General features: G+C 37.5%; 1 protein-coding gene and 1 pseudogene across 2 annotated transcripts; both read left to right on the top strand.

The window, feature by feature from the left end:
- Nucleotides 1-141: 141 nt before the first annotated feature.
- On the top strand, nt 142-6,085 carry LOC306862282 (5-hydroxytryptamine receptor 3A-like; annotated as a pseudogene). Its single transcript has 9 exons — nt 142-165; nt 677-832; nt 1,358-1,402; nt 1,870-1,979; nt 2,096-2,265; nt 2,476-2,633; nt 4,579-4,789; nt 4,899-5,108; nt 5,825-6,085. The product of its transcript is annotated as a 5-hydroxytryptamine receptor 3A-like (transcript).
- A 1,910-nt stretch (nt 6,086-7,995) lies between these two features.
- htr3a (5-hydroxytryptamine (serotonin) receptor 3A) lies at nt 7,996-13,233 on the top strand (the record flags this gene model as incomplete). The annotated part of the gene is made up of 9 exons (XM_079405252.1): nt 7,996-8,062; nt 8,370-8,533; nt 8,635-8,679; nt 9,287-9,396; nt 9,491-9,660; nt 9,971-10,131; nt 10,901-11,111; nt 12,533-12,763; nt 12,944-13,233. The coding sequence occupies 9 exons, from the start codon at nt 7,996-7,998 to the stop codon at nt 13,231-13,233; spliced, it is 1,449 nt and encodes a 482-aa protein (XP_079261378.1).
- Nucleotides 13,234-14,405: the final 1,172 nt, after the last annotated feature.

The raw sequence follows: 14,405 nt of genomic DNA, 5'->3' as shown, positions 1-14,405 counted from the left end.
ACTGATAATACATAATTGTAGAATTATGATTATGTATGTTTTATAGCCCATTATGTTCTAGTTTTCTATGCTTAGGGTCCATGAATTGAGCAGTCAGAGTACACATCCTATTCACTAAATCCAGATCTTCTTACCGTCATAATGGAAAATCAATTTGCTAGAGTGGTGAGCATGTTGCTGCTGTGCTTTTGTTGCAGTCATGTGTACAACGACCGCTCTGATGCTCCATAGCATTTTACTGGAATAAAACACACTTCGTGATAGGGTAAAATTTTAAAAGCTAGGACAAAGGCAGTGGAAACCGACTTGAATCTGTTTGCAGTTTTCTTCTTAATTGTCAGGATGAGTCCTGTACTTTTGCTATCTTTATTACTGTCAGGTAAGTCCAGTGATTTTTCTTGTTATACAATCATTCAGTTATGTATTTTGCATAACTTTTAATGCTGTTTGCATTAACATTTAATATACAAAAAGTGGAACAAAATGATTAAATAAACATTTTAAAACTATTTAAAAAGCCACTTAACCTATGCGTGAATGACATTTACTGTGAATTTTATACTATGGAACGAATGTGACTGATTTCAATATGCTGCCAAACTGTACTGATAATTCTAATTTAACCAAGTCAAGCAAAATCTGCACTGATTAACATTTCTGTACAGTTATTCCACAGGCTGAGTTAGTCCCAGAGAAACCAAAGAGATCTGCTCTGAACCAACTCACCAGGTTACTGCTTCGCAAATATAAATGTGGAGTCCGGCCTGTCCAGAACTGGACCAAACCAACGACCATTTACATTGACCTTATAATCCAGTCTGTCCTAGATGTGGTGAGCGCATTTCAACCTTCAGATAAATTACTTATAAAAAATCTTTACATAAAAAATTGTTTATTGTATGACCAATATTACAAGTACAAGTAATGGTTAGAGAGTCGGACTCGTAATCCAAAGGTTGCGGGTTCGAGTCTCGGGCCGGCAGGGATTGTAGGTGGGGGGAGTGAATGTCCAGCGCTCTCTCCACCCTCAATACCATGACTGAGGTGCCCTTGAGCAAGGCACTGAACCCCCAACTGCTCCCCGGGCGCCGCAGCATAAAATGTCTGCCCACTGCTCTGGGTGTGTGTGTGTGTGTGTGTTCACTGCTGTGTGTGTGCACGTTGGATGGGTTAAATGCAGAGCACGAATTCCGAGTATGGGTCACCATACTTGGCAGTATGTCACTTCACTTCACTTCACTTCATTGCATAGGAATGTTACCTGTTAGAAGTTGTTAACTAAATAAATGTATTGCACAATTATTAAAGTGTGTTTCCATGTCAGTAAAATAAAGTAAATTTGCACATCTTTTCACAGGATGGACAGACTCAGAAAGTGACCACCAGCATTTGGTATCGCCAAGTTGGTATCAATTAATTTGTCTAATTAGTGGTAACAGTTCATAACTAAATACACAGCAGCATTATTGTATATGGCTAACATACTTTATTCAAATTAGTCTGATGCAGATTGTTTATGGTAGCTGTTTTCAAATGTTTTGGCACTGTAACCTATTGGAATCAAACCTGTTGTCTTTTGACTTTTACCTGAACATTTACTTTAAATATTATCAATAGACCAGTATGTGAATTAATCAGTACTATACCTGAGTGCCCATAAACAAGTCTTTTTCCTATAAAAGAAGAATACTATGAATGAGCAAGTTTCATAAAAAACATTTAATTCTATATTTACAAGACAGATCCAGCAAAGAAACACATACACAATAATCCGATTTTGAAATGCATGGAATCTGATATTTGAGCGATCTGAATCTTTCTCATGGGACCTGCTAGGTAACAGTAAACCGCATTACTCTAATGTTTCAGATATGGAACGATGAGTTTCTTGTTTGGGATCCTGAAGAGTTTGATGGAATCACTGAAATATCGCTGTCCTCGGATGCCATCTGGGTGCCTGATGTCATCATAAGTGAATTGTATGTACATGATAGATGCATCTCTCCAGCCTGCATCACAAGCTCCTTTTGTGTTCTGGAAATGAATTTTGTCGAGTTATACTCTCATTGCATCATATGTCTTCCTATCTCTCCAGCGTCGATGTTGGCAAATCCCCAGTCATCCCATATGTTTATGTCAACTGCTCAGGAACAGTAAAAAACTACAAACCAATCCAGGTGGTCTCAGCCTGTCACCTGGAGATTTATGCCTTTCCCTTTGACAAGCAGAGCTGCACCCTGACCTTTCGCAGCTGGCTCCACTCAGGTAAATTACTCGCTCGTACACAGCGTGTGCTTTGTACACAAGATGGCCTCCGTATAATGAGAGTTGCTGTGATTACTGAGTGTTTTTGATCAGCCCTGGTTAGAATCTTTTAAAAGCTGACATATTTTAAATAAGCTCCTCACAAACCTGCCAACATAAACACTTAATTGAACAATAACACAATGAACTGCTGATGTGTTTCTCTGGCAGTGAATGAAGTGGATTTAGCTTTGTGGAGGCCTGCTGAGGAAATCGCCAATGATACGAGAGAGTTCATGAATAATGGTGAATGGGAGCTGCTGTCTGTCCCTTCTCACTACTGGACCCTGAATCTTGAGGACAGAGACTACGCACAGATTCAGTTTAATGTGAGGATTAATACTGAACTTATTCATTCAGTACAAATGACATTCACTGGCAGCTTTACATTTCAAGTTTTCAATTTCAGCTTTATCTGTTTCGTGCGTTTCACAAGTTTTCAAAGCAATTTTCATGATATCTTTATACCTTATAGTCAAATTTAGATTAGAGGTGATAAGTAACATAGTTTGCATTTTGCAATGATATCATCGCACAGCTGAGATTTGCTGTATAATTTATATAGTTTTAAGTGAATTTACTGTATGCAAAGTCGGACATATTTATATTTGACTTTATCTAGTAAAGTATATGGTAATATAGTTGACATTTTGTGACAACATCTTAACACGATCTTCCTGTGTAACAGAAGGCTTATAGGGATAATTCACCCAAAAATGAAAACTCTGTCATTAATTACTCGTTCCAAACCCGTAAGACCTTCGTTCACCTTCGGAACACAAAATAAGATATTTTTGTTGAACAACGAGAGCTTTCTGACCCTGCATAGACAGCAATGTAACTGATACATTTAAGGCCCAGAAAGGTAGCAAGGACATTGTTAAAATAGTCCATGTAACATCAGTGGTTCAACCGTAATTTTATGAAGGTACAAGAATACTTTTTGTGTGCAAAGAAAACAAAAATAATGACTTTAATCAACAATTTCTTCTCTTCTGTGTCAGTCTTTGATGAGCATTCACGAGAGTTTCACGATGCAGGCGTGTGCATTCCTCTGCTTGAAAACAAAGCGCAGCGCATCCAGGCTCTACGTCAGAATGACGCTTCTGCGTCAGCAGCACCACACGCATACATCGTGGTACTCTTGTGATGTATGTCACAACAAAAATATCTGTTACTACTTCCTTTATACTGTAACTTTGAAATGAATTCATCCATCCATCCAGCCATCCATTCTTCAAACTGTTTATCCTCAGCAGATCCCAACTTCTCAGGTCACAAAATCAAATGTAATTTAATTTTAAATTATTTTCTATTATTTTGAAAAATATCATATTATATTGTTGTTTATTTTGAATTGAATTGCATTTTCTTTTCATTTGAAATTAAATTAAAATATTTGTAATATATTTAGATTTAAAAAAAAATTTGCCACTGCCAAATTTGACTTGTATTTAAAGTCTGACAAATGTTCATTTTGGACCCTGACTGAGACATTAGGCACGTAACAGTAGGCCAGACATGCTAGCTAGAGTATTGACGTTAGTCTGACATGTGTCACAACCCTTCTCCAACCTTTGCATAGCTGTTAGTGGAGTCACACTAAAGCTAATAGATGAGGCTTAGCGGCAGACAACACACAGAAAGGATGATGATAATGAGACTGTCTTTCTGGCATTTTATCAATGAGCGTCGTGTTCAGTGGGAGGAATGGGCCAATAGCTCAAAGCTCGTGGGCAATCCACACTGTTCCACTAAGATGCGCACACCGTGGAAACGGCTGTGTACTTTGATTACCTTTGCTCTGCGGCTCATTGCCAAAGCCATTTAGGGATCCATATTTGTGTTTTTACTCATTGGCCAAATGGGTGGGGAACATGTTTAAGTCGGTATGAAATTGCTCTTTTTGTTGTACTGTGGAAGCTTAAGCAGCCTTAAATAAGGAAAGTGAAATGGATGGTCCTGATCCAGATGAGGGGCAGCGAGAGGAAATAGCTCTGTGGCAGTGAGGTTGATCAGGACGCTCAAGAATCAAGTCTGGGTGCTCAGGGGGAGCTGAGGTGTGGGAAAACAATTTCAGCTCTAGAATGAGAAATTGGACTGATTTAGCAAATCCAGGAAATGGGGAGAAGGCTTAAGCTTGTTATGTAATTCCCCTTTAGACACAGCCATCTCAGACTGCTCTGTGAGCATATTTCTCTGAGGGTAAGTAATGGAATAAATATCACCCAGAGAGAGAGCGTTCATTTCCAGCCTTTCTGTCTCTCTCTGTAGGTGCTGATCCGCAGGCGCCCCCTGCTGTACGTGGTAAGTCTGCTCATCCCGAGCATCTTCTTCATGGTGGTGGATGTCACCAGCTTCTATCTGCCTCCAAACAGTGGCACTCGCATCACTTTCAAGACCAGCATTCTCTTGGGCTACACTGTAATCAGAGTCAATCTGATGGATGAAATCCCTGCTACCGCTATTAAAACACCCCTCATTGGTATAGTACAGCTAGAGCTCCTCCTAATTACATGTTCACCTATTAACAATATTCTTGATGGACAGCAACCTCACCTTACTGACAATAATGTCTGCTCTTTTTGCCACAGGGGCCTTCTTCGCTGTCTGCATGGCGCTGCTGGTGCTGAGTTTGGCGATGTCCATTTTCGTAGTGAAGCTTTTGCATTACAGTGAGAAGGAGGTCAAGGAGATGTCCATGTCTGCTTGCTTACTAGACAAATACGGCTCAATGGATCAGAGCTTTATTGAGAGCGCTTTCAAGTCGATGAAGACACTGGATGATATGGAGCAGTCTGGAGGTAGGAGAGAAAATATGATCTATTTATACAATAGGATTCTATACTTTGAAATTAGTTAGGAACAATGTTTTACCATGTCCATTCATTTGTTAATTAATGCATATACTAATACAGTTTAAAACGTTTAAATAAAATGAGTTATAGACAAACATTCATTAGCATTGCCCAATAGTTTATTGCGGCGTTGCACTACGGGCATCCTGAGTTCAAATTCTGACTCAAAAGGAGGACATTTCCTGATCCTGCCCCCTCTCTCTCCCACTTCGCTTCCTGTCAGTTCTGATCTGTCCTATCATAATAAAAGGTGAAAATGCCAAAAATAAATCTTAAAAAAAGGTAATTTCATAATATCATTAATTATTACACAGCTCGTAAGAATAATGCTGGTTGGTCAGTCACTGGATTCTGTAGACATAAGACATTTAAATAGACAAATTAAGATATTTTTTATGAAATCCGAGAGCTTTCTGACCCTGAATAGACAGCAACGCAACTAAGGTTCAAGGCCCAGAAAGGTAGTAAGGACATTGTTAAAATAGTCCATGTGACATCAGTGGTTCAACCATAATTTTATGAAGCTACGAGAATGATTTTTATGCGCAGAGAAAACAAAAATAATGTCTTTTTTCAACTATTTTTTCTCTTCCGTGTCAGTCTCTGCCGCCATTCATGAGAATACCATGACACATAATAATTGTGTTCTCTCTCTGATTCAGGCTTCGAGTTTGATCTCTCTCCCTCACCTGTTCTCCCTGACAGAAGTCTCAAACAATGACTCTCCACTGGAGAAGGTCCTGCAGGAGGTGGTGTCTCTCAGACTGTACCTTCAGGAGGAGGACAATGAGGGCAGTTCACAGTCTTACTGGGTGGAACTGTGCCTGAAAGTGGACAAGCTCCTCTTCTGTGTGTACCTGCTAATTATGCTCATCTATGTCATGACTCTACTGCTGCTCTGGGGAGTCTGGAGCTCTGCCTGAAAGTCTGAAGGAGGTGGTCGGGGAAAAGAGGTGTAATGAGAAGAGAAGGACAAAACAAAAAACTAGAGGGGATGGAGAAAGTTAAAACAAAGCGACAGATTTCACAACTGCAGTTTCAGTTTTAAAATATAATTAATTACATTTAATACCTACTATTCACATTAATCCAGATTTTCTTATGTAGATTGACTCTATAACAAAAAATGAGCCCAGTTTGCCTAACGAAATTTATATAGGTGGAGTCCTTAATTGTAAAACATGGTTAAACTTACTTTCAGTAATTAAAAATCATAATGACTAGCTGCGAGCAAGGTGTCTTCATGCTGTATGTGACTGTTTGCCATAGAATTAAGAAAATAAGTTAATGTGCAAATTTATGTTTGAATATTGTCTTTCTCTTCCATGCTTCTCTTCTTTTCTAATAACACTCAGATGTTTTATTTTAATTGTAGCACTTGATGATAAGGGACTGTCTCACTGAAATAAACCCCTATTCATAAACATGGAGGTTGCATTGTATGTTAATACTCTAAAAAGGTATGGCAATAGTATCTATTTTTAATAGTATATGTTCAAGTGGAGATTAAATTTTTTAACGCAATGTAGAATCTAAGATGCTGTGACTTTAACTTACATTTCTTTTTCTATAACTTTAGATTTTTTTGATTCGCAAAGCAAGTACATGGAATCAACAACAAAATAATACTGTAAATTATAAATTATACTGTTGAACATCAACATGCTAAAATAAATAGTGCTTTGCAAAATAAGTTGTATTGTTTTGAGATTTTGTTTTGCTAAAACTTAAGACAAATATTTTATGTCCTGAATAAATAAAACATTTAATAAAAACCATGCTACTGTAAAACTGTTGTACTAGGTAATCAAAATCCACTTTTAACTAAATTAACTGGTTTTATTAAATTCAAACATGGAAAATTATTTAATATGTCGGAATCGATTTTACTACATTGTTTACACAAACAAATGTCATTTTAAGGGCCAGATTATGGAGCATTCTTTGAAAAATTACACATAACATATAATGAGAATGAAGAACTTGCGTTTATATGCCCCTCCCTGTACTGTAACATTATCATATATCAAGCTCCAATTTCCTAACCGAGAAATAAACCACAATCACCTTCACGTCAGTATCATTATAGTACATTTTCATTACATCGCTTCTCAGAGCTGCCAGTTCAGTCAGAAAAAAAACACCTAATTCAATTCCTCATCAAAATTCTGATAATATTTTCCTGACGCAAATCTAATCACCTGCCTATTGCCGGGCTAATTAAGTCTCATCATGGCTGGGTGAAGTATTAGATCACAGTTTAATGTAGTAGTCTAAGTGCTCATGGAAATTGACTTGAACTTCATGGTGAAATATGACCCATGAAATGTCAAAGGTAGCTGTAGTTCATGTGCCGTCCGCTGTTTAGTTACTGCGAGGGGAAAAACACTAGTATTATCAGTTCAGAAAACATTTGTCAATGTTTATGTTGTTTATCCTGTTATATTTAAAATCTTAAACAAATAAATAACTCCATGCTCAATTTTTTACATGATAATAAGGCCTAATAGAACAAGCTGTTTACAAAATAATTGTGAAAAAAAGTTATTGCAGTACAATGTTTAGAAGAATTTGTATTCTGTATCTAGCTTTTACACAATGCTTGTCATGCTTGTATAGGCCTAGTTAATTCTATCCGCTGTGTCTCTTGGGACAAACTGAAGTGCTTTGAACCTGCCTAAGCAGTGGGATGATCATACAGAAGAGGGAGGGAGGGTGGACTAAGTGCTGTAATGACACAGTCCGAGCGCTTATGGAGCATCACTGGAAGGAAGCAGCCCCAGGCTAGAACCCTGCGAGAAGAACCCAGAGCAACGCTAAACAGCTCAGCACAATGAAACGTTCAGCACTCTGGACAGCTCTCTGCGTTTGCATGTATGGGGCTATGGTGACTTGCTCAGGTAATATTTCTTATGCTTCATTTTTGATTTTGGTTATATCAACAACCTGCATTTGAGCTTTCAAACGAACAAGCGCTGTACATTCACATTAAACGACCTCAAGACTCAAGGGCTGTGTCTCAAAACCTAGTGAGCGGCCAACTTTGACAGCATTTTTGTTCATCATAGGTGCATTCTTTAGGTTTTGAGACGCCATCAATATTGCTACAAATTCATTAATATGCATTCACGTGTATCTGACAACTTTTTAATGCTAAAGCTGAATGAAGTGAACGTGATAAGTGGCTATTCTTTTGTCTCGGTGTAGTGAAGAAGCTGGGCAATAATACTGGGCGTTTCGCCAATGCCACTCTGGTTCGACTAAATGAGTTTTTAAGTGCCGGATATAAGAAAGGAGTTCGACCAGTGCGCGACTGGAGGCAGTCAACGACGGTGGCTATTGACCTAATGGTTTATGCGATTCTTAATGTGGTGGGTAGAGGTCTCAAAAGTCTATTAAATATGTAAACTAACTGTCTGTTGATTAAGACTTTTTGCATTTATCCTTTTGTATATATTTCTCTGCCACACAGGATGAGAAGAACCAGGTCTTGACAACATATGTGTGGTACCGACAGGTATGTTGGTGGAAAATATTTAAGATTAATTTAATATTAGATCCGATTCCTGAACGAAAAATATCAGGGATACAAATAAAACTTATGAGCTGGGTCTAGTGAATCAAGAACGTGCGGTGCAAACTAGTCCGTTTGACGAATGAATGACTCTTGTGAGCCGGTTCTTTTTATTGAACGATGAACATACAGTGCTCCTGGGTTTTTTTATTTTATGAAGCAACAACCTGTAGTGCGAAGTATTCGTTTGACTCTTATGAGCAGACAATTTTTAGTGTATGAAAAACATACAACGCGATGAGCGTATATTTCGATTCCCGAACAAATGACTCATTCGAGCCGGTTCTTCTTTTGTGTATCAGTAATGCTCGTTAACACTATTGTAGTTTGAATGCCAAACAAATGAGTCTTTTCTTCTTAATGAAACAAACACAACGCCGTTTGATTTCCCAATGAATGACTCTCAAGAGCCAGTTTTAGGAGTCGGATTCCTTAAGAGATTCGTTTATTAGGCTACATCTCTAAATTAAACAAGAACAGTTACTTGCTATACTTAATTGAGACTTAATAGGTTTTCACAGTGTGCTTGACATTTCTCTTACCTCAAAAGCAATGGATAGATGAGTTCCTTGCATGGGATCCAGAAGAATTTGATGACGTTAAACAGATATCCATTCCCACTGCCAACATCTGGGTTCCAGATATTCTCATCAATGAATTGTGAGTAGACTTGACATAATGAGATAATTGAGACGTTAATGGTAGAATTATTGAACTCTTTTGCCTGCTTGCTCCCTCTCTCTGTCCTCTGCAGTGTGGATGTAGGAAAGTCTCCTGAAATTCCTTATGTCTATGTAGGCTATACTGGGCTTGTTCGCAACTATAAGCCTATACAGGTGGTGACCGCCTGCTCCCTCAACATCTACAACTTTCCTTATGATGTCCAAAAATGTAGCCTAACTTTCCAGAGCTGGCTACACACAAGTAAGTAAACGCATTTCATTGGGCTTGAGAGAGATCATTCAGTCATCAGTGACAAAATGGAGATACATTCTACACACAGAATCCAAGTCTAAAAGGATTTTGAGAGACGTGATCTATCTTAAATCATTCATGAAACCGAAGCATGGAAGCTTAATAAAATACAGACAAGCATAAAGTTGTTTTTCCAAAAACAACACATAGCAGAAATAAGGATGCCCTGGAATTTTAGCATTTCAGAAACGATTCGAGGACAGCATTGCTTTTCCTGAAAGCTGAACGAACTGACCTTTAACCTGATCTCATCCCGTAGCTAAAGACATCAACATCACACTAATGAGAACCCCTGAGGAAGTAATGAACGACAAGAGTGTGTTCATGAACCAGGGAGAATGGGAGCTGCTTCACGTCCTCTCCACATACAAAGAGTTCAGCATAGATAATGATGATTACTATGCCGAAATGAAGTTCCATGTGAGTAACGTAATAATGCCAAATTAAGCCATGGCACACATTAGCATTTGCAAATGAAAAATGTCAGGGATACAAATAAAAGCTTTTTGCAGTTAGGACAGACTAAAGTCTTACTGACTACATTAAACATAATTGCATTAGCTTTGTATTATCATTGATTGTTGTGTAACAGTGAGCTATAACCCCAACAATTTAACCAATTAAAAATGAGGTTATTGCATCAGCATCTGCAATGTTCCAACATTTCTTGGTATTAAAATACATGAATAATTTGGTGTAAACATACTCTGCATACATGATCAAAAGTGACAGTAAAAACGTTAATAATGTTACAAAAGATTTCTATTAAAATAAAAGTTGTTTCTATTCATCAGTTTCCACAAAAATAGTAACATTGATAATAAGATCAGCATATTAAATGATTTATGAATGATCATGTGACATTGAAGATTGGAGTAACGACTGCTGAAAATTCTTGTCTTCACAGGAATAAATTACATTTTAAATTTCATTAAAATAGTGAAGTTATATTAAATTGTAATATTTCACACCATTAACATATTTTTGATTTTAAAAAATGCAAACTTGAGCTCATTCAAAAAATTATTGACCCCAAAGTTTTGAATAGTAGTGCACCACTAAATGCACATGGTCTGGTCACATTTCTTTTAGAAAGCAGTTTTAAATTAGTACTAAGTGAAGTAAAAACAAAGTGAGAAAGATCAACATTATTTCAACAATGAAAGGCATCTCTTTCTTTTATCGTCAGGTTGTGATCCGACGCAGACCTCTGTTCTACACAGTCAGCCTCCTGTTGCCCAGTGTATTTCTGATGGTGATGGACATCGTTGGATTCTACTTGCCACCAGACAGCGGAGAGAGAGTATCCTTCAAGATCACCCTGCTCTTGGGCTATTCTGTCTTTCTCATCATCGTCTCTGACACACTGCCAGCGACTGCCATAGGGACCCCTCTCATTGGTAATGAGGTCTTTCTGATTCATAGAACATGACCTGATGCAAGTCATTCATTCTTTATTTCCTGATTCCTGAAGATTATTATTGTGTGTGAGAGGTGACATGTAATGTAGTATACTGCATCTAGACATTATTAAATGTCCTTAGATAAAGAGGTTTTTTTATTTGTAGCAAGTGGTCTGATCCAGTACAGTTTCCTCTCAGCTGGCCGCACTTCTGATGCTCCTGCGCAGTCAGAAGGCAAAAAACAAGACATTTCTTGAGCATTTCAACTGAAGTCAATCAACATATCCATTGATTTTCAATATGGAACCACACCTTGAGGAAGCTTGTGCGGAAATACACAGCGCTGATTAATTTGAGAGATAAGGAGATCACTACAGTGGTTTCAAGTTCGAATGCGATTGCAAAACTAATGCTTTCAAACACATTAAAGACTACAGAGGGCTTGCATTTTTTTTGTTGGGTTTTCTTAAGAAAGGTATTGAGAGAAATAAGATCTCAATAATATCTCAACAAAAGTAAATACAGAATACAACAATACAGAAAAATAACAAAAATGCATGATCTCTGGGTAACTCAGCAATATTATCATGCTGAAACAGTTAGCAGAAATATATACAGTGGAAATCTGGGATTCAAAATCTAATTTAAACCTGGGAATAAATGCTTTAGGATTTTGAAAAAATTACAACAGAGAAACATTATGAACAAAAAAATGAATTATGAGTTATGTAAAATTCTACACTATTTCTAGGTCACTAATCAAGTAAGCAAATTTGTGTCATTGATTACGTGACTGAATAGATGATCATCTTTTTTTATCAGCACTTCCTTCTATCTAGTGTTTAAAATTATTAAATCAGTTATTATACACCTCTCTAATGTTTGCCGTCAGCAAGATTTAATTTTTTTTTAAATAAATTTATTTTATTCAGTAAGGATGCATAAAACTGATCATAAGTGATAGATTTTATTCATCAACAAATCCTGAAAAAATTATCTAAATATTAGGCAGCAGCAGCACAACTGTTTTCAACATTGATAAAAATCAGAAATGTTTCTTGAGCACCAAATCAGCATATTAGAATGATTTCTGAAGGATCACACTAAAGACTAGAGTAATGGCTGCTGAATATTCAGCTTTGCCATCACAAGAATAAATGCCATTTTAAACAGATTAACTAAATAGTTTTAATATTTTAGTTTTGGCTATTTTTGTTTAAATAAATGCAGACTTGATGACAGTGATATCTAAAAATCTTTGGAAAACATTGTAAAAATCTTACCAACCCCAAAATTGATTTTGAAAATTTAAATTCTCTGTTTCTCTCCAGTAATAGTATGCTTTGCTCAGAAAGACTATACAAATAAGAGGAAATGTTGAATGTAAGTGTATGTTATGTCTGTGTATTTGAGTGTAGGTGTATACTTTGTGGTATGCATGGCGCTGCTGGTCATCAGCCTGACCGAGTCTGTTTTGATCGTGAGGCTGGTGCATAAGCAGGATCTGCAGTCTCGTGTGCCCCAGTGGGTCAAACACCTGGTGCTGGAGAAGGCCACGGTGTTGCTCTGCATTCGCAACAAGAAGGTCTGCTCGATCCTCTCGCAGGGATCTGACCTACCGCTCTACAAAGAAAACAACATGAACACAGGTAACTGACCCTTCACTAAGCCTCGCCTTTAACATTACTGACCAATCCTACCATAGCAACTGTTGCCATCTGCTACATCAGTAAAGTTTGACATGGCAACAGTACCAAAGTGGGTGGAGCTTAGCAAATGTGCTCTAGGTGGTGGAAACAAGCTCTGAAATTGACCTTTGATTCTTTAAGCAGTCCACTGCAACCATCACAGCTGCGAGGGATCCAGAGACTCTGGGAGAAACCTGGGTTTGGGGCTGTCCACGCGGGACAACGGGTCTCCCGTCATGGACGGCATCCTGCGCGAGATCACCACCATCCGCCAGTTCCTGGAGAAGAAGGATGAGAGCAGGGAGATTGCTAAGGAATGGCTGCAGGTTGGGTATGTGCTGGACGTCCTGCTGTTCCGAGTCTACCTGCTCACCGTGTTGGCCTACAGCATCACTTTAGGCACACTGTGGTCCGTCTGGCAGAACGTCTGACTGCAGATATGGGTCACAGAGGGAAGGCGCCAATTCTGACTCACTGCTTAATGTAAATGCAGTGTTTGATGTAGTTTAAGTGCTGGTAATGTGATTGTTATCTCACAAGAGAATAACTTGAGCACCATAGAGGAGAAATGTGCTTTCAAATCAAGACTGCTGTTCTTGCCAGATGAAAGCTCTTCAAACTGCTGTCTCTGAAAAGCATACAACATACATGCATGACTGTTATAATATCGCAGTCTTCTCATATTCAGTACAACAGCAATAGTGCAAACCTTTTACAACAGTAAAACATATGTGACCCTGGACCACAAAACCAGTCATAAGGGTCAATTTTTTAAATTGAGATTTATACATCACCTGAAAGCGGAATAAAGTAGGATAGGATAGGACAATATTTGGCTGAGATACAACTATTTGAAAATCTGGAATCTGAGGGTGAACAAAAATCTAAATATCGAGAAAATCACCTTTACAGTTGTCCAAATGAAGTTCTTAGAAATGCAAATTACTAATCAAAAATTAAGTTTTGATATATTTACGGTAGAAAATTTACAAAATAACTTCATGGAACATGATCTTTAATTAATGTCCTAATAATTTTTGGCATAAAAGAAAAATCTATAATTTTGGCCCACATACAATGTATTTTTGGCTATTGCTACAAATATACACCAGCGACTTAAGACTGGTTTTGTGGTCCAGGGTCACATATAAAGATGTTGAAAATGAATAATTCAAAATAAGAAATTTGTCAAAGAAAGCAGCAGCAAACACAGACAAACAATGCTTTAAAACATATGAAATACATAACTCGCTGTGAAACGGCATATCAAAACCTTCCAATATTAAGAAAAACCTTCCTACATTTGATTAATCACACTGACATAAACTACCGTTCAAAAGTCAGTTGGCTCATATTTTTTTTAAATTAATACTTTTATTCAGCAAAGACGCATTAAAGTCAAACCAATCAGCATATTACAATGATTTCTAACTGGAGTAATGGTTGAAAATTCAGCTTTGCCACTAAATTACATTTTAAAATAGGAAAGTTCTTTTAAATTGTAATATGTCACAGTATTTTATTTTTGATTATAAATGGAGAGCAGAAGACCTTTCAAAAGCATAAAAAACATAGTGACTTTTGAACGGTAGTGTATTTACTT

The sequence above is a fragment of the Barbus barbus genome, assembly GCF_936440315.1.
Source record: "Barbus barbus genome assembly, chromosome: 43".
Lineage (NCBI taxonomy): Eukaryota > Metazoa > Chordata > Actinopteri > Cypriniformes > Cyprinidae > Barbus > Barbus barbus.
Note: the sequence above shows the minus strand (reverse complement) of the source record. Positions and strands in the feature narration are given on the sequence as shown.